The following is a 21,353-nucleotide window of genomic DNA, read 5'->3' on the forward strand; positions in this document are numbered from 1 at the left end:
CTGAACATTAGCAAAAATATCATTAATCATGATGTTGAACAGTAATGGACTAATCACACTTCCTTGTGGTGTCCCATTTTCTACCAAGCACCTTCTAGATGTTTATTTCCCTATTTTCACCTGAATACTTCTATCTAGTCCATCACCCAGTAAAACATATTTCCTCCAATTCCTAACATATGCATTTTGATTAAAAGGCCCTCTACCCATAGCATATCATATTCTTTTTCCACATGTAAAAATACTGCCACAACAGTCTCTTTCTTTACCTGTGCTTTTCTTATTTCATCCTCAAGACATATGACTGAATCAATAGTACTTCTCCCCTTTCTAAAACCACTCTGACAACTAGTCATCAACCCCCTTTCTTCAATAAAGTGCATTATCCTTCCATTCACCAACCTTTCCATTAATTTACTTAAGTGAGAAGTTAGAGCTATTGGCCTATACTTAGCTGGATTACTAGCATCTTTTCCTGGTTTTCTTATTGGAACAATAACTGCCTCCTTCCATCCTGTGGGAATCTTTCCTTCTTCCCATACTTTATTAAATAAATTTAAAACCTTCTGAATTCCTGTTTCACTTAAACGTCTTAACATGCTATAACAGATTTCATCTTTACCAGGAGCCGAGTTCTTACACTTATCCAAGTGTAAGAACTCTCTCATTGTGAATGGAACATTATATTTATCCTCTATTTTGTCTTTCTTTTGAATAATCTCAGTATTTAGACTCCTTGTTTCTTCCCTAACCCTTCTTTCTTCTTCTGATTAATTACTTGAACTATGTACCTTACTCAGTGTGTTCACCATGATTTCTGCTTTCTCTAGGTTTGATATAGCCAACTGTTCTCCATCTGACAGGATTGGATAATTCCATTCTCTTCTATTACCTTCCATTTTCTTGATCATTCCCCATACATCATTTATATTCATAGCACTTCCAATTGAGGTACAATAATCTCTCCAGTATGTTCTTTTTCTTTGCCTTATAGACCTTCTCACTACTGCCTGTGCTTGTTTATAATCAATCAGATGTTGGAAGTTATGAGTTCTTTTTAGCCTTCTAAATGCTCTGTTCCTTTGGGGCGGCAGTAGCTCAGTCCATAGGTGACCAGTTCATCTCCTGGGCACTGCCGAGGTGCTGTTGAGCAAGGCACCGAACCCCCAACTGCTCGGGGCGCTGGTCACTGGCAGCCCCCTCGCTCTAACATCTCTCCCTAATTGCATGTATAGGCCCTGTTTGTGCATGTGTGTATTTCGGGCCTGTGTGTGTGTATGTATGTATAATAATAAGAGTGAAAAAAAAAATTAAATTTCCCCGTGCGGGATAAATAAAGTAATTCTTCTTCTTCTTCTTCTTCTTTCCCGAACTGCCTCTTCACATTTAGCATTCCGCCATGGAACCACTTTTCTTACTAGTTTTCCTGAAGTTTTTGGTATTGAAGCCATTGTAGCCATATAAATACTGTGTCGTAACTCACTTTCATTTCTTTCAACATCATTTGTTTCTTGGATTGAACTTATGTACAAATCACTTTCTTCCTTATATCTCTTCCACTCTGCTTTTCTGAAAATCCACCTTCGATGGCTATCTTCTGAGCTCAACCTTACATCAACATCCAGTTTACATATAATTGGGTGGTGATCACTTCCAATAGTGCCATCTCCGTGCACTTCCCATTCACATTTTGGAGCCATTCTACTGGACAGAATTGTGAGGTCTAGTACGGACTCTTTACCAGTTCTAATATCAATCCTAGTCCTTCTACCATCATTCAAACAAACAAAGTTCCTATCATTCATTAATTCCTCAATTACCTGCCCATTGTTGTCTGTCTTTTCCCCTCCCCACAGTGTAATATGGGCATTAAAATCTCCACACCATACAACATTATCTCTATCCTGACCTTCTATTTCCTCTAGTTAATTTAATGCTAGCTGTTTACAAGGCTTATAATAATTAATCACTACTATTTTCTATTTTCTTTTTCCCTGTACCCAACACCCTATAGGGAACACCCTTCCTTACAAAGGTAGCACATCCCCCACCACGTCCTTGTTCTCTGTCTTGTCTGATGACAGTATAGTCAGATAAAACAAAATCAAATCTAGGTTTTAACCATGTTTCTTGAACACACATTATTTCTAGTTTTATACTCCTATCTATAAACTTATTAAAATCTTGACCATTTGCAAACAGACTCCTTGCATTCCATTGTAAAATGAACATATAATTTCCCTACTTCCTGGTTTGAGTGCACAGCAAGACAGTCCCTTATTTCTTCCGATTTTAGGTCTACCATGCCCAAATGTTGAGTTGCTGCCTTTGTAATGATTTGAATCCTTTCAGTTTTAGATTTAACCTCAGCTGTTGCATTGATTACCCCAGCAATAAAGTAACCAAGTCCCTCTTTTCCTCCCTCTCCCTTTTCTCCTTCTCTCTGAAATGTTCTTGTCTCTGTGTCCACACATTTCCTGTCTGTATTTCCCCTCTAACATTTCCTTCATTATCCTTCTTTGTTTGTTCCACTCTTTTCACTGCTTCTGCATAAGGAACTCTATCCCTCCTTTCCGCACTCTGAATCTCAGTCTCCTTTCTCATTACTTCGCATCCCCAGTAGGCTGCACTGTGTGCCCCTCCACAATTACAGTATTTAGGTCTTACCCCCTCTCCACATTCTCCATAGTCATGCTCCCCACCACATTTCGCACATCTTTTTGTCCCTTTACACAGTTTAGCTACATGACCAAACTTCTGGCACTTGCAGCATCTTATTGGCTTATGAGTGAACTCTCTTACCCTGTATCTCATAAATCCAAAGTATAGCTCTGCGGGCAACTCTTTTATGCTGAACTGTATCAGAACTGACTCGGATTATTTTTTCTCAGCTCCCTTGGTTAAGCGCTTTGCACTCTGAATAGTATCCCATTTTCCTTTTAAGTTCTTAACCAGCTCTTTCATCTCAATTGCTAACGGAATCTCATAAATCACTCCTTTACTTCCTTGTTCACCCACTTTTACCACCTTTACCACCACTGCTCTCACAATAGTTTGCAGCTTTAGAGCTCTTCCAATCTGCTCTTCAGAGTTACATCCTATTAATAAATTGCCATCATTAAGAATTCTAGCATATTTAACCTCGCCAACCTGATTCTTAATTATTTTTGTCAATTTTATTGGATCCAAACTCTTCACTCCTGGCTCTTCAAACCTCACTACGACATTCCATTTCTCCTCACTCTCTTTCACTTCTCTAGTCAGTTTTGCTTTATTTATCCTCCTTGTCTGCCAGTGCCCATCGTCTTGTTCCACTTCATCCATACTGCAACAACTATCTTCCTGATTCTTTGCCATGGTAGAGAATATTTCCAAGTGTATCGTATACCGGACCTATACAGGTCGTCGGCCGATACTCCCGCAAAATACTCTCTCCACTTAATCTATTCTACTTCTACCTATCCCTAAAAAAAATTATTGTGACTTTTATTTGTACAAAACAAAGCAAAGCAATGCCAACTTTCTCTATTCGCTCAGCCCAAAAGCATACACCGCTCCTCCCGGAAGTCTGTCAGTCCTCTCGTTGCCAAGAGGGAGACATCCAGCTGGCCTCATCAGCTCCTGGCCAATCAGCATTGTCCCCTCACCACCTGCAGAAATTAAAGGGGGACACCACACAACAGAGCAGCAGCACCCTCTGGCAGGGAGGATAAATTACATACACACCTTCAAAACACACAACAAAAATCCATATGACACATGGTCATAACACCCCCCTACCTAAGATGACAGCCTCCTAATTTGCTTACTTTTTTTATTATTTTTTTTATTTTTGCTCTTTTGTGAGCTTTATTGACACATTATCCTCTCTACTTTCAATCCTTCCCCGATATGTTACCCTCATAAATCTGTACACACACACACACACACACTCACACATGTTCCTATTACACTTTTGACCCATGCCCCCACCACAGCGACTAAGGAAGTGCCAATAATTGCAGTTCTCTGAGTCTCCACTAGGGGCAGGTTCCCTAAAAGAGCAATTTCTCATTGACCCCCATGTTATGCTGTTTTCACAGCATAATTAAACCTATTTAATGCCTGGTACAAAAAAAAACGTTCTAGTCTGTATGTACGTCAAACCCGCAGCCACTGCCTCGAGGACCTTCAGCCTCTTTACATGGGGCGACTGCTCTAACCACTGAGCCACCGGCCGCCCCAGGGGAAGAATGTTTTTGTACCAGGCTAGATTTTATTTAAATGGAGGTTTAAGTTTATGAGTAATAAGGGGTGCGGCCTCTTGAGTGACAGCAAGCCACTGGCCCTCACTTCTCCTCGGAGGCTAGTTGTCAGGATTAGCATGCTAACTCCGTCATCTCGACCTCGACCTCGGTTTGCCCTTTGATCAACTATACCAAGACAAGGTTCAGGAACACAACTTGTTAGCTCTGTTATGCCAATTAAATAGCCGCACTTGCACCATAATTTGCAATAAAGCCTACTATCAAGGGCAAATACAATTGATGCTAATCTGGAACACCGGGAGGATTCGGGCCGTGAGGGTCAGTCTATAAGCATGGTACTGTGTTGAATATCAGTTTAAATCATATATCATTAATACTGGCTGTCTGCACTTGAATTTCAGAGCCGGTGTGTTCTCCGCTAGAGACGGACATGTGAGTGCCTGCATTTGACTCTGCTAGAGACTGGCCTCCTGTGTCAGTCTCTACCCTCTGAAAAATCCCATCCCCGTTACAATATAACAAAAAAATGACTCCTGGTCTGTTAAGATTACGGCAACACCCTTCTAACCAGCATCAACCATAAATCCCTCACCAGCCTCCAGCTGGTTCAGAACTCAGCAGCCAGGCTTCTCACTGGTTTTAACAGACGGCATCACATCACTACAATTGTAGCCTCACTCCGCTGGCTCCCTATACATTTTATAATTGATTTTAAGATTTTACTGATCACTTTTAAGGTTTGTCAAGGTCTAGCCCCAGAATACATCAGACATGCTGACCCCATACGAGCCTTAGATCCTTGGGTCTCTCTTAACTGTTCCGAGGCCGAGGCTCAAAACCAGAGGTGACCGTGCCTACTCCGTCAGAGCGCCCCGGCTTTAGAACGACCTGCCTGCAGAGATAAGGCTCGCTGAATCAGTGTCCTGTTTTAAATTACTTCTTAAAACTTCCTGTGATGTTGTCTTTTATCATCTTTTATTGTATTTTATCTTCTTCTTTCTTTTTATCTTTCTCTGTAAGCACCTTAAGCTAATAATAATTTACTTTGTCCATGAATGATGCCCTTTCTTTCTTTACCACGATGTGTAAATATGGTTAAGTTGTACCCTACTGGATGTCTATATTATTATTTTTATTATTCGTTTTGTTTACACTGTTTATATACTGTATGTGTATTTTGATTTGCGCTGTCAAAGCGCTTTGTAAACTGCTGTTTTTAAAGGTGCTATACAAATAAAGTTGTTATTATTATTTATTAATACGTTCTATGTTCTGCCCTTACTAAAAGCCTGACTCAAATTTTAAAGTTTGAATTTTCACGATTTCCGTTAGTGATGAGCTCGGCAGACCAACAGCTGTCAGCAGCGTCACTAACATGGCCGCTTATTAAGCTCATTTAGAGAGGGAATGTCTCCACAGACACATAGTCATATTAGTGGGTCACATGATCACCATTGTTTTAACTCACTCTTAAAACAATTAAATAGATCAAAATCTTACCGGGTACAACTTTAAGTAATTCATTAAAAAATGTAAATGTAAAAATAAAGTTAAAATAAATTGTGTGAAACTGAAATACAAAACTAAATAAATAGGGGAATTTTATTAACCCTCACTTGTGACCCATTTGCAAGCTTTTACAGTCTTGGGCAGAGTAACATTCCCTACAGCTTATAGCTAGGTAATCTAAAACCTTTCATGGACTAGCTGTGGATTAGGTTGCTGTTTTGTGTCTTAGTTGAAAGTAGTTGTTGTTCTTTAGAACTAAGTTAAAAAAGGATTCCATTTTAATGTTGTTGTATGTATTTCTCTTGCAAAGGTTTGATTTTATGAAATCCAAGCTGCTCTTTGAGAGTTTCTCCAATGGATCCAAGTCTGTCAACTTGGTGTCTCACTCTCTGCTGGCATACGACACCCGGTGCACCAGGCCGAATACAAGCACTGGTAGAGCTGATGGGGCAAGGCACAATGTGTTTGACTGCATCCTCCAGCCCTCTAAAGCAGGCACTAACCGGGCATCACTGCAGCTGGAACTGCATTATAGGTATTACTGGAGATTTTTCATTGCTATGGAACACTTCCAGATATAAGTAGAAATAGATTACAGGTGGTGTTGGATCGTAAAGAGTTGGTCACATAAGTTGTGTTTCACCTTCCTGCAGATCCACTCGTGACTCATCTGGCTTCACAGTAGTGCTCAACAACCTCAGGGTCTTTCTCATCTTTGACTGGCTTCAGCTGGTGCGAGACTTCCTGCGGGTGTCGGTGGATAAGGCGTCGGGCGGGGCTGAGCCTTGTCAGCGCTGGCCGAGTAACACTAGCACTGACTCAGGCACTGCCACCACAAGCACCACAGGGGCTGTCATGCCAAAGACAGTCAAGAGTGGTGTGGTCACCAAGAGGTCTACAGTGCCAGTCACCCACGACCGCTGCCTGGAGGTCAAAATCAACGTCACAGGTGAGAGAAGAATGAACAATCACTAAAAATTTAAGAGTATATCTTCAATGCCTTTGATTGTTTTTGAATACAATAACTAATGTGCTATGGGCACAGGGCCCACAGATGCTTCCAAATCCAACTCTTGATAATTGATAACTTTTGAATTATTAGAACACATACATAGTTAAAACAGAAGGATAAAACAGTTTGTACTTCTCAGTTTGAAATTTAGTCCTGAATAGGCCCAATGACAATTTTAGTTTACATTAACTTCAAGGAAGAAAACCCCTCTCCGTACATACAATTCAGCGGCACTGAGTAAAATGCTTTCATATGTCAATTAACAACACTTTGACTAACGTTAGTTGGAGCCCTAATTTCTTGTTGTAAAAGAGCTGTCTAAAGAAAATGACACCACCCAGCACTAGCAGTAGGTCAGTCTGGCTGTGAGATGTCAACATCCCTTACCCAAAGTTTAGTTTATCAAAGACACTAGCAAACATCACAGTAATTTGGTGTATAGCAACCACACAGAATCAACATTCACTTAGCAACAACATAGCAACACGAGAACAATGTAGTGTAACCCATGTAGAAATCTCTCTGCCGGTACTCTGCGATGTGTTGTGCAAGAATAGACCAGGGAAACGGGCTGGAGGGTTCTGACACTCACTTTACTCAGTCTGTCACAAAATAAACATACAGGAGAGACTTGAACGGTGTACATGAGGAGCTTGTCGACACTTCTGTCGAGGAGAAAGAAAAAGAGTCACATAAAACAAAAAACACTGTGAATCGGCTCTCGGCTAATGAAGCGTGTAATGTAAACATTAGCACAAGCTAGCGATAACTAGCGATATCCACAGACTGCTTTGGACGCGCTTTTTACACACACACAATGCGGTTAACTGCTGAAAACACTCCTAACAACATCCCGACATGAACCGCACTGGCCCCGTTAAACAACAGTCTCATAAAATAAACATTTTTTTACTTTTAGTGGGAGAGAATCTTCCACACATCTTACCTGCAGACATGTTCCAGTCAGACTCAACCTCAAAACTCCCCGTCATACCCCTATCTCTACGTACACACACACACAGAGCTCCCCAAAACAGACAGGCAGACTAAAAAAACCTTAACAGGGTGAAAGATGAAATAACTGAATATTTTGGTGAAAATAGCAAAGTAGCATCTATTTTAAAATGTCTTGCTTGGAACACTGATTACCACCTAGCAACCACTAAGCATTCTCCTAGCAACCATGTACAGTAGTAACAGTTTAGCTCCGGCCTTACGCCTAGTTCAGACCAATGGTTTGTGACGAGTTGAAACTTGCAACCTCTTGCAATGTGCAGGTCTGCAACGTTCTGAAACCTACCAGTTTACATCAACGAGACGGTGTATCATCTTAATAACAAAAACAACTCTCTGTATTTCCATTATATCTTCTGACTTTAATGGCATTTTTGTAGCTGCATATCATTTGTAGCATCTTAAAAAATTAATGAAGAGAGTGATATACTGAGGGATGGAATGGCCAAAATAACATTTTATTCCTCTGATTTACAGCTTTGTTCTCGATAACGTCGCTCCCTCTAGCTCACTAGACCCCCTCTCCCTGTCACTCACTTTACTCGGCTTACATTACAAAACAAGCTGCTGGTGACTTGACAAGCAGAGTTGCAGGCAACACTATCAGCTGGATTGAGATGAGATGGACTGGTTTAAAACACAACAGGCCCACAGTAACTGCCACTGAAAATTTAAGAAATCACCTAATAGTCAGTGAGCTCTCAGGTTTTGTTTAGTCAGCAAGCACATTTTCATGAATGAGGTTTACTTGTTGTGAACTGATAGTTTGTGTAGCATATTGCATTTGAAGTATTTCTTAAATGTTATTGAGTTGCACATTGACTGGACTTTTTACTTATATGGGGACTTGTCTAGAATACGTTATGTGACACAGTCCATTATGAGCTCCTGAATAACCTGAGATAAACCTGATGACCTGGCCCTTGTGTATCTGCAGGGACAGAGTTTGTGGTTGTGGAGGACTCGTCTTGTTTTGATTCCAATGCCATCATTCTTAAAGGCACCACTGTTCTCACCTACAAACCCCGTCTGCTGGACAGACCCTTCTCTGGCAGCCTCGCAGGAATAGAGGTGACATTTCCCACTGTCATAGCACCGTTGCATGGTCAAACATCATTACTGAGACAACTCATTTTACCACTGCTACCATTTATGAAGCTTCCTTTAATCAAAGTATCCCAATCTCAAAAAGATTGCTTTTGTAAATAGATGATAAGTGGACTGAATGCTGTTGTTATTGTTCTGTTATAATGCTACTGCTAAAACTGTTCCCAGTCCTGCCTTACTCCTCCTCCCCATCTTACGCCTACCGATGATGGCCAAAAAGTATACAGTGAAGCTCAGTACATACATACACACTACATGAGTGCTACTAACTACTAGCCAAATATTCAGATAATAATGTTATTAGCTTTGGTTCAGAGGTATGTTGTGACCCCCAGGTGTTCTCGTGTCGACTGGGCAGTGAGCAGGACACAGCGCTGTCCATCATTGACCCAGTCAATATTCAGGTGGAGCTGTGTGGGAGCCCCACATACCAAAGCAGCTCAGGTCTACTGGACGCCTTCAATGTGGAGGACATCCCACCGCTGCTGGAGGTCAGGAATTAACACTCAATCTAATATGAAACATGTACCTGGGAATGGCAACAGTTAGTTGTAACATTTGCGCTATGCCAGTTTGTTATGACATTTCCTTTGCTGCTGCCTCTGCCGAGACCTCTTGAAACTGGATCAAGATTTACAGAGATATACTATTTTATTTCCATAACAAGGGACATCTTTAAGTGGACCTATATATCGATTAGTGTCGCCTTTCGCCCTCCTTCCGAGTATTAGGAAGTGTTCTCAGCATCATCAGGTATAACAGTAAGACTAATACTAATAAGAGCCAGTGAGAACCTTAACCGTAGCCAGTGTAAAATTTCACGTCTCCAACTATTGTGAGTTGGCAGAGAAACATGTTTCAATTTGAGGAGAATGGTATGTCTGGCGAGCAGGGTGGTAAAGGCCATGACACTCTGTGTAGTATTGGGCAAATTTTTAGACAGAGGGAGCCCAAAAACAGCAGTCAGGGGATTGGGTTCCAAATTTGTGTTAAGAGCCTGTTTGAGGGTTTAAAACATCTTGGACCAAAATTCAGAAAGCTTTGGGCACGTCTAGAACATGTGTGCATGGTCGGCTGGGGATTGCTTACAGCGGTTATAAGCATCACTGTGACAAGGGTATACCTCAGCCAATATAGCTTTGGTGAAATGGGCTCTATTAAGCAACTTCCACTGTAATAGGCCGTGCCTGGCACAAATCAAATATGAGTGAACCAGTTTTAGAATGTCCCTCCACTGGACCTCAGTCATGTCTACCCCCAAATCCTTTTCCCATGCATATTTAGGTGATACAGTGGGGACTGGGCTCAGAAGTGCAATTTTATGATAAATGACAGATATCAATCGTTTGTGTTGTACGTTAGCCCCAAAGCAATTTCAGTCAAAAGCAACTGGACTTGGTTATTTGTCTAGGAAGACGTTTCACCTCTCATCCAAGAGGCTTCATCAGTTCATCTACGCATCTGGCCAGACTGGGACTGGTCCAACTATCTGGTGTGGAGATCCAGGTATTTAAGCTGTCACAAGGCCGATGATGTCACTGTTTAGCAACGATTTCTCTACTTTTACACAGCGGCTTCTTTTATGCCTCTTTCAAACAATCTGTCTTCTCCCAGTTTGTTACTTGGAAATACTTTGAAATATACAGGGATGCAGTGTTTGTTGAAGATTCTCCTGAGTTTCTCTGATACCCCAGCCCCATACGGGATGTCTATGTTGTTTCTCACGTTTTCTTTTTCTTTTTCAACCGCTTTGGTTGTCTTTCTGGAAGCAGCTGCCGTTTTCACAAAGGTCCAGCTGGGGTAACCACAAGTTGTGAGGGCGCCTGGAACTGGAGGGTTGTCTGGTTCGAGTCCCTGTGTGGACCATGAATGGGGTGTGGACTGGTGGCTGGAGAGGTGCCAGTTCATCTCCTGGGCACTGCCGAGGTGCTGTTGAGCAAGGCACCGAACCCCCAACTGCTCGGGGCGCCGGTCACTGGCAGCCCCCTCCCTCTAACATCTCTCCATTGGTTGCATGTATATAGGTCCTGTCTGTGCATGTGTGTGTATTTCGGGCCTGTGTGTGTGTAAAATGAAAAATAATAGAGTGAAAATTGAATTTCCCCATTCGCAGGACTAATAAAGGAATTCTTCTTCTTCTTCTTCTTCTTGGGCCTGTGAGCTGGTGGGTACGTTATCAGCTCTGTGTTACAGGGTTCTGATAACTCAAAGGTGTGTTCCAGGGGGTGGTGGGAGTCAAAAAGTAGATATTGATCTGTGTGAGTGGGTTTTCTGTTTACCCCAATGTGGAGGCTCCTGTCATTCTCTATATGGACGTCACAATCTAAGAAAGGCAAACTGTTGTCCTTGACTTATTCTCTGGTGAACTTGATGTTACTGTCAACTGAGTTTATATGTTTCTTAAAAGATTGCACCTCTTTGGATTTGATTTTAACCCATATGTCGTCCACATACCTGAACCAATTGCTCCGTGTTATTCCTTTGAAGGAGTTCAACCCATGGCACAGCCGTGTTTTTTCTGTAAACAGTGCCATTAAACTTGAAATATGTTGTGTTCAGGCACAAATCCGGAAGTTGGCAAATGTGGTCTGGTTTGAGATTTGTTCGGTTTTGTAAGTTGTTGTCCTGTGTGAGCCGCTCTCTTACTGTGGCCAGAGCCATGGTTGGAATACAGGTGATCAAAGGAAGTCACGTTGTAGGATACCATGGTTTCATCTGGATCCATTTTTAAGTCTCGGACTTTGTTCACAAAACCTATGGAGTTTTGGATGTGGTGTGGGGTGTTGCCTCCCAGTGGTGCCAGGATATTGGCTATGTGCTTGGCAATGTTGTAGGCGACCGAATTTACGCTGCTGACAATGGGCCTGAGCGGGGCCCCTTCTTCATGGATTTTTTGGAGTCCATATAAGCAGAGGGTTGAGTCCTGGGGATAGAGCCTGTAATATTTTGATTTTTCAATGACCCCTTCTTTTTGTAGCTGCTTTAAACACTCTATAAGCTTCTTTTTATAACCACTGGTAGGGTCTCGTTTCAGAGTTGTGTAAGTTTTAGAGTCACTGAGTAGTGCACAGATCTTTGCCTGGTAATAATAATCCTTGTCTGCTGGAAGGATTGTGATGTTGTCTTTGCTCAGTGCTGTTACTGCTTTTTTCTCGTCAATGGTGAAGTTGGCCTGGGGAGACCTTAGCTTGGTACGACGTTTCTGACACTTTTAACCTTAGCTGTTCAGCCTTAGTTCCAGTAAGATTTTCTTTATAGCAGAATCTGTAGCTGTAATCATCTCCACTATGAGTAACTCTTTTGGTGTCATGGCAAAGTTCAAGCCCTTGGCTAAGACCTCCTTTCTTTGGGTGGGTAAGATCTCTGGCCGACAAATTCTGAGTGTCAGTTTTTTGCCTCCAAGTGAAGAATTTTGTTTTTTTGTCAATGTTCCAGGATTGTAAATTGTGACATTTCTTTGTTTGTCATTCTTTGCTCTTTTTGTATTGAGATAGTTGGGCTTTCTGGGTGAAATCCACAACTTTCTCTATGATAGAAACAGGTAAGATTGATGTCAGAGGTTCGCTTTCTCTTTAAGCCCTTCGATAGTGAAATTGACCTTTGTTATTTGCTTACTGAGAAGTTGGTTTACAGTCTTTTCTATGATTTTCTCCACTATGCCCTATCATAGTGCAATTCAAGCATAGGCTAGTTGGTGTAAGCCTTTGTTGTTTGCATCTCAGACTAAACTGTAGGTGGTTTCTGCAATTCTCAGAGCCAACCTTTCATGTACACGCACCATGTTAAGGGATGCCGACTCAAATTGGTGTGCAATAAGCCTGTGAATGTTCTCATTTGTCCACATTGAGGTATACAGAAAACCCACTCACCCAGATCAATATCTACTGTTTGACTCCCGCCACTACTTGGAACACAAGCTTGGAGTTATCAGAACCCTGCAACACAGAACTGATAACATACCCACCAGTTCACAGGCCCAAGGGGAAGAACGCAAGCACCTGAGAGACGCCCTCACAACTTGTGGCTACCCCAGCTGGACGTTTATGAAAACAGCAGCTGCTTACAGAAAGACAACCAAAGTGGTTGAAAAAGAAAACAATAGGAACAAGATAGTCATTCTGTATGTGGCTGGGGTATCAGAGAAACTCAGGAGGATCTTCAACAAACACTGCATTCCTGTGTATTTCAAACCCAGTAACACACACAGACAGAGACTAGTACATCCGAAGGACAGAACACCACACACAACAACAAAACAAAACAACCACTGCATAAACTCATGGCCCAACACAGGAGAGCTAAGTCTTCAGGCCAAAGCCCACTTCTTTGATGACAACAATGTACACATCCTGGACAGAGAGGACAGATGGTTTAAAAGAAGCCATCTATATAAAAGTAGAGAAACCATAGCTAAAGGAGTAGTTCTAAGGCACCACTTATCTCCAATTTACAATGGTGCCCTTTCATCATGTCATTCCAGTTACATTATCGACCTTGTGAAAGGTTAAATACCTGGATCTCCACACCAGATAGTTGGACCAGTCCCAGCCTGGTCAGATGCGTAGATGAACTGATGAAGCTTCTTGGATGAGAGGTGAACGTCCTGCTAGACAAATAACAAAGTCCAGTTACTTTTGACTGAAATTGCTTTGGGGGTTGTATACAAGAGACAGGAATTGGTCCTTCTCAACTTCAGGGGGGTGGTTCGGAAAATATGGGAATTGCTCTTGGACAAAAAGTCGCATTTGAAGGCATTTAGGCAGGCTGTATTTGTCCGACATAGATCCGTTTCAAGACACTAGCACTTGCTTATCGTGCTACTAACGGATTAGGCCCAGCTTAAATCCAGGACATGGTTAAACCTTACACCCCAGCCCGCCTGCTCCGCTCTGCATCGGCAAATCCGGGTGCCACTCCCTCACTGAGAGAAACACAGAGTCACCCGACTAAGTCATGGCTGGCTCCCAAATGGTGGAACAACCTGCCCATTTGGAAAGCAGAAAAACTACACGTCTTCCGCCGTAGGCTAAAGATGCATCTCTTTCGACTGCCCCTTTGGCTAAGAAGATGGAAAAGAACAAAAAAAAGTCATATGTAGCACAAAAGTGTCAGCTAAATGAAATGCAATGTAATAGATGCGAAGGATGTTAAAAACACCCTTGTCATACAGATCATGAAGTTTTTGGAGGCCCTTATCTGACCATATGCGAAATGTAGGGTCGGTGCATGAAGGGAGGAACGCATAGTTTTTCAAAACGAGGGCAAGGATCGAAGCACTATGCAGGCCGTGCAGCTCCCCGAACTGGATCCAAATATTAATGGAATTAGTGACAAACAGATTAGGTGAGACCTTATGGGCAATTATGGGGAGCTGTGAGCAAATCATAGAAAGCAAAGAGCAAGAGGAAGATGTTATCTCAGCATGATCCCAGGGTGGGAAGATGTCTGCAACTTCACAGTGGAGCAAATATAAAAGTTTATTAATGTTGCAGGTCCAGAAGTAGTGGTGGAAATTAGGTAGTGCTAGTCCTCCTCAAGGTTTAGGGAGTTGAAGAATATGTTTTTGATATGGGCAGGTTTATTGAAAGCTTTAAGTTGTTTGTCTTGATTAGCAAATAAAGATTTATTTAGACAAATTTGGAGGTGTTGAAAAAGATACAGAAACTTCCGTAAAATAACCATCTTAATAAGATTATCCTGGCCTGCAAGGGACACGGGGAGGGTTGCCCATTTATCTAATAGCGGCTGGAAGTTCTTTTGAAAAAGGTCCCTGAAGAAGCTTGTGATAAACTCCCCCAAATACTTGAACCCCTTGTCAGCTGTTTAATGGGGAAATATGGATTGTTGGAATGATCTCGCCAACTTGTTCTATTCTAGAATTGATAAAACGGGGAGGATTTGGGGTTTGAAATAAATAAGAGAAGGTCATCAGCATGGAGAGTTTATGGACAAGACCAAAATGAGTGATGCCTTCAAACTCATTCTGGTTTCTGAGCCAGATGGCTAATGGCTCAATGGCTACGTTTGAGAGGGCAATATGCTGAACGGACACTGTAAGTGTTTACAGAGGCAGAGGGGGATACATACAGAAGCTTAACCCAAGAAATGAAATTAGAATCAAAGCCAAATTTCTCCCAAATGAAAAATAGAATGCCCCACTGCACCCGGTCGAAGGCTTTCTTTTCATCTAGCTCCAATACGACCTCTGGAGTGTCCGACTCAGGTGAGAATATGATGTTGAGCAGCCTTCTGGTGTTGAAGAATGAATCTGGTCTAGTGAAATTATTGATGATATCACACTTTTGAGGCGGAGAGTGAAGACCTTAGCAAGGATCTTACAATCTACATTTAAAAGTGAGACCGGTCTGTAGCTGCCATATGAGGTAGGATCCCTGTCTTTCTTCAGAAGCAATGAAATAGATGCCTCATAAAAGGTCGCTGGCAGTCTGTCTTCAGTAAAGGAGTCATTGAACATTCTCACAAGAATGGAGGCTAATAACATCAAGTATGCCTTAAAGAACTCAACTGTATAACCATCGGGACCAGGAGATTTCCTGTTTTGCGTAGACTTAATCGCTTCATGCACCTCCAGCAGAGAGATGGGCCTACTGAGTTCCCTAGCGATATGTATATCAATCTGAGGTTAAACAGTCTAAGGGATTAGGGGTTGCTGCAGTAATTGGGCTGCATTCAGAAGTATAAAGTGCGGTGTAGAAATCAGAAAAACACTTATTGATAATCAGTAGATAAAAAGTGCGGCAACCGTCGGGTAGTTGAATTTTAGAGCTCAGTCTAGTAGCACCAGCTGCGTGGGCCTGCTGTGCCAAGAGTCTCCCTGCCTTATCTCCCTACTCAAAAGAGCTTTGTTTGGATTGTCACAGCTGTCTCTCCACTACACGTGTAATTAAGAGGCTTTGTTCCGAATGTAGTAGTAGCTGTTTCTGCTAGAGGGAGGGGAATGGAGAGGTGAAGTAACTTCCATCAAGTTTTAACAAAGTCTTCTGCGATTTCCAGCAGCGTAGCACAATTAGCCCTTCTCATTTAAGAAATATAGGATATAACTTGTCCCCGAATAGTAGCTTTAAGCGCCTCTCACAGTGCCACTGCTGACATCAGGGGTGTCGCTAAACTCTTGCTAAGAGCAGATTTGAGTCGCAACAAAATCTTTAAACTTACTATCCGACAGTAAGTGTGAGCTGAACCTCCATGGTGAACGTGGAATTGTAACTTGTGGAAAACTAATACAACTGTAGTAGGAGCCTGGTCAGAAGAGACTAGTGGGTGATATTCACTTGCATTCACAGAGTCGAAGTGATGTTATTGAGTCAAAAGAAATCAATTTGTGAGAATGTGTGGTGTACAGGGGGGAAAAAGAGAAAGCTTTACCATGGGGATTCCTAAAACACCAAGGACCCGACATTCCCAACTGTGATGCATATGTTTTTACTATGTGTGCTGCTTTGGATAGTGTAATCTGTGTAGGTGAAGGTCTGTCAAGGGTCACATCCTGCACCACTGTAGACGTTTGGGATTTTTGCAAATAGCCTTGTAAAAAACTGTTCATCATCCCAGGTGGGCGCATAAACCAAAACTAAGACAGACCACTGGTTTGTTCTGATGTTTGCCCGAAATTATGACATAGCAGCAAGATAAGAAGATAAGATAAGAAATTACTCAATTGCGTTTTGAACCTTTAATTCCATGTGATGGCGCGCTTGACGCCAGACGTACTTGACGCACAGGCGGGAACACAAGTGAAGCAGTTCTCTGACAACAACAAGGTAAACGAGAAGCGGTACACTGACAGGATGAAGAGGCCAAAACGGAGTGCAGTATAGAGCCACTTTAAGACGTGAGCCCCTGCAGTTTCGTTAACATCAGGCTACAAGTTATAGTTACAGTGTTAGGATCTGACGGACCTGAAGCCTCCGTATTTGACGAGCTGGCAGCTCTCGAGCCGAGTGACAGCAGAAATTTACTAAACGAAAATAGTCGTCATGTTATTCCAAGTCTGGGAAGAATTTTGAAACTTGAAGGACACAGATTCATTTAAGTCCCTCAAAAAGGCCAATCGTCCAGGTAAAGCAAGTGCACAAGAGGACACTGCAATAGTTTCAATTTTCATACAAGACAATGCCCCCTGTCACACTGCAAAACAAGTTACGCAGTTCCTTGAAGCTAAGAATATTGAAACAATGGAATGGCCAGTCCAGATCTAAACCCCATAGAGAATCTCTGGAAAATCCTTGGCAACAAAGTGATGTCTAAGAAACCCACTACAGTTACTGAACTGTGGAAGAGACTAAGAAAAAGAATGGACCAAGATCATGAGCAGTGTGAGAAACTAGTGATGTCCTGAAGTCATTCGAATAAAGGGCCTCTACTCTTACTTTTCATTTAAGAATCCTATAGCCCTAAGAAAAATTGTTGAAATCTTCTCTTCTGACACAGTAGTTACTGTTCTCTAATTTTGCTCACTGTTTTTTAACAAAATAAAGGTTTTTATTGAAGTGCCAGTGGATATTCTATTTTTCCCTAATTTTGATCTTCCGTAGAACATGTTGCTGTTTACTACATGTAGCTACATGTTAACGGCATACAAAGCTGTAATATTGGTTTCTTGTGTTTTTCATTGCTCCCTAATTTAGTATCACACTCCTGCTGCACGTGTCTAGTTTTGTTGTGTTTGGTTTCGAAGACTTTATGACTTTTGGCAGTAGAATATTCCACTATACACTCAGTTTCTGTCAATCCTCTGCAGTAGTACAGAGACAGAGAATGGAATAGAGCAGAGGAGACCAATTGCTGACCAATCAGAGCAGACTGGGCTTTTCAGGAGGGGGTTTAAAAGAGACAGGTGCTGCAACAGAGCCTCTCAGACAGAGGGTAAATAAATGACTTAGACTTAGACTTAGACTTCTCTTTATTGATCCCTTTGGGATGACTCCTGCAAGGAAATTGAATTTCCAGCAGCTTACAAAAACAGTATAGGATAACCAATAAACTCTTAGCTACATAAATACAGAAAGTACACAGTAGATACAGTAAACAATAAATACCTTAAATATATATGAGGTAGATGTAAGAATACAGGTAAAATAAAATTCACGGAAAATTAAATCAGATAAGTTATATGTAGAGGAAATGTAAAAGACTAAATATGTATGAGTGTATATGACAGAAATGAGCAGTAAGATTAAATAATTGCACTTAAGTGGTGGATACAGTTAGCAGATGTTGAAAGACCGCAGTCTCCTCAGGAAGTACAAACTGATTTGTGTCTTCGTGTACAGGTGGCTGGTGTGTGTTGTCCAGTCTAGTTTATTTTCCAGCCACAGCCCGAGGTATTTGTATGAGTCCACCGCCTACACCTCAGCTCCCTCTAGCAGGACTGGTTGTGGTCTTGGTCTGGACCTCCCAAAATCAATGACCAGCTCCTTCGTCTTAGGGTGTTGAGCTGGCACCAGTGAGCAAAGTCCCCCACCAGACTCCGATACTCCTCCTCTCTGTCGACCCTTTTACATCAAATGATGGCTGTAAAAGGCTGGAAGCTCCGAGTTGTAGCGGAAGTCCGAGGTGTACAGGGTGAAGAGAAGAGGGGCAAGCACTGTGCCCTGAGGGGGTCCAGTGCTGCTGACCACAGTGTCAGACGTGGTGTCCTTCATCCTGTTCAGTTTGTCCTGAAGTAAAGGGGGCTGGATGGTATTAAAGGCACTGGAGTAGTCAAAGAAGAGAATCCTCGCTGTGCCGCTTCCCTTACCCAAATGGGAGTGGACTCGGTGCAGCATGTAAAGGATGGCATCTTCCGCAGCAACATCTGGCTGGTACGCAAACTGCAGGCGGTCCTGGGCGTGTTCTACCTGGGGTCTGAGGAGGCTTAGGAAGAGCCACTCCAACGTTTGTAAAGTGAGTGCCACCGGCCTGTTCTTCTTTGGACCCAGAACGATGCAGGATGTCTGTCTTCCAGAGAATAGGCACACTCCCATAGCTTCAGGCTAAGGTTGAAGATCTGTTGTAGTGGTTCCCCCAGTTCTACGCAGATCTTCAGTAGTCTCGGACACAATTTACCCGGGCCTGCTGCTTTCCTGGGCTGGAGCTTCCTCAGCTCTCCTCTGACCTTGTCTGTGGTGATGTGATGCGGGGATTTTGTTGAGGTGGAGGAGGAGAGGGGTGTTGTTGTGGTGTCGGGGGGGGGGGGGGGGGGGGTGTAGAGGAAAGAAGGACAGGTGGGCTGCAGTGAGGGTTGAGGGGGGGGGGACAAGGGCTGGTTAAAGAAGTCATTCAGCTTGTTCGTCCTCTTCATTGTCCCCCCTGTGGCTCTGGTCTTTGTGTTGTGATCTGCGATGGTCCTCACACCTTCCCAGACCTCCCTCATGTTGTTCTCCCTCAGCTTCTGATCCACCTTTCTCCTGTAGCTGTCCTTAGCTTCCCTCTGTCGTGGAAATTTTCTGCTCTTGGTGAAGAATGAAATAACGAATTCTTGCCGGCCGACAAAGTTTATTTTCTTTGCAAAGAAAAGGTCAATCGACATGCGAGCGGCTCGAATGAGGAAAGACAGTGAGCATAAAGAAACCTTGAACATTTATACCTGAGAGAAAGCCCACCCCCTGAATGTGTATTACATCCTTTGTCTGCTGTGGGGTTGATCAGCCCAGACATCCTGTAGTATAATTAACAGGTCTGATCAACACAGTTCAGAATACAAAAGGGTTTAATACATCATGTGACAGTGAGCGGTTGACTGTCCTCGAAACTTGAAATGACATTACAAGGTCTAGACATTAAAATACACAAATGGGTAGCAAAGAAAAAGAGATCTGATATCTTGGGGGGAAAGCCTTCTGTTCTGCCTTTCTGAAAGGCTTCTCAAGGAAAAAGGAATATTCAAATTTACCATTACACCTCACACAGTGTTTCACCTCCTGCTGTGTTGCCTCCAGGGCCTCCCTGTCCCTGCTCCTGAAGGCAGTCTTCCTCTTGTTGAGGACAGCCTTAACTTCCTGCGTTACCCATGGCTTGTTATTGGGGTCTGCACAGAAGTTCAGGTACTCCGTCAGACAATGTGTCATCCCCTCACCGTGCGGGTTGATCAGCACATCCCAGACTGGTGTTGTAACAGTCACTCAGGGCTGTTTTTGGACCAGGGGGGTATACAGTGGCTGTAGGTGAACCAGGTTGTGATCAGACTTCCCCAGTGGGGGGAGGGGAGTCGCTCTTTATGCATCCCATACATTAGCATACAGGAGATCAATTGTCCTGTCTACAACCTGGTGAAAAACAGCCAAAGTAGAATCCAAAGTTGCATGATTAAAGTCCCCAGAGATCATTAATGCCTCAGGGTACTGTGTCTGCAGCCTTGCAGTGACTGAGTGGATCTTGTCACAGGCAGTGGCTGTTTCCGCTCTTGGATGGATGTAAACACAGACGGTGGTCACGTGACTGAACTCCCTCTGCAGATAATATAGCCGTAGGCTAACAGCAGCTTAAGGTCCCGGCAACATGAGTCTTTCTTTAGAGATATGTCCTCGGTTACACCAGCGGTTGTACACATACATGATGAGTCCCCGCACCTTTGCTTTTTCCGCTCGCTTCTGTGTCACGGTCGGCTCTCGCGGCAGTGAATCCCGGCAGGTCCACCTTAGCATCCAGTGCAAGGTGGTTTAGCCATGTCTTTGTTAAGATGAACAAGCTGCTCTAAAGTTAGGTCCACTGGTTGTTCAGCGCGGAAAGCTCGCTTATTTTGTTCAGCAGCGAGTTCACATTCCCCATGATTACGGAGGGAATCAATGGCTTGTAGCACCTCTGATTCTCCGCTCGCTCGGCCTTTAGCTTCGCCCCAGCCTTGCAGCCCCTGGGTCTCCTCCTCAGCTCCGCCGAGACGGGGTGTCGTATCCCCGCTCGTCCCTTTGTGCGTAGAGACAGCAGTGCCTCTCTTGAGTAATTGAAAAAACTGTCTCTTTGTTGCATTTTAAAGTTAGAAATATCCATAGGATATATATATATATATATATATATATATATATATATATATATATATAAAACACACAATCTCTTCGCAAGAAGAGTAAACAAAGAAAGAGGTCAAAATAGGGTAAAAGAGCTAAAAACCAGAGAGCTATTGGAGAGGCAGCCGTCTCCTACAGCGCCAGCGCAACACCTGCAGCAGAACATTAACGCATGTAAACATATAGTAGAAACACAAAATACATGTATGAACCTTTAAAAGAGTATAATAGGATGAATGGTCAAAATCTGTGCAACAGCTCTAGTATGGGTCGAACTCCAAAAACACTGGCTCCTACATTTCCCATAATGCAGTTTGAAAGTGTCTTTCATTAGACTCTCCCTGCTTGTTTCAAACTCCACCCCTCTAGTTTGTAACACAGGCTTTATCTTATAAATGTGTAGTCTCCAAAACCAAGCTGTGACAGGCATGCCACTCAAGTAATTTTCTCAGAATTATT

The 21,353-nt window shown here is 42.8% G+C and overlaps 1 protein-coding gene across 5 annotated transcripts in view; it reads left to right on the top strand.

Annotated features, from left to right (window-relative positions):
- The window catches only part of vps13d (vacuolar protein sorting 13 homolog D), a 223,510-nt gene that overhangs the window by 107,034 nt on the left and 95,123 nt on the right, over window positions 1–21,353 (top strand). For all 5 annotated transcript variants that reach the window (XM_083919727.1, XM_083919728.1, XM_083919729.1 and 2 more), the window contains exons 30-33: window positions 6,067–6,291; window positions 6,410–6,705; window positions 8,720–8,853; window positions 9,225–9,380. In XM_083919727.1, coding sequence (XP_083775853.1) covers window positions 6,067–6,291; window positions 6,410–6,705; window positions 8,720–8,853; window positions 9,225–9,380 — 811 coding nt within the window. The remainder of the gene's footprint in view (window positions 1–6,066; window positions 6,292–6,409; window positions 6,706–8,719; window positions 8,854–9,224; window positions 9,381–21,353) is intronic.

This window comes from Echiichthys vipera (assembly GCF_963691815.1).
Source record: "Echiichthys vipera genome assembly, chromosome: 9".
Taxonomy (NCBI): Eukaryota; Metazoa; Chordata; class Actinopteri; order Perciformes; family Trachinidae; genus Echiichthys; species Echiichthys vipera.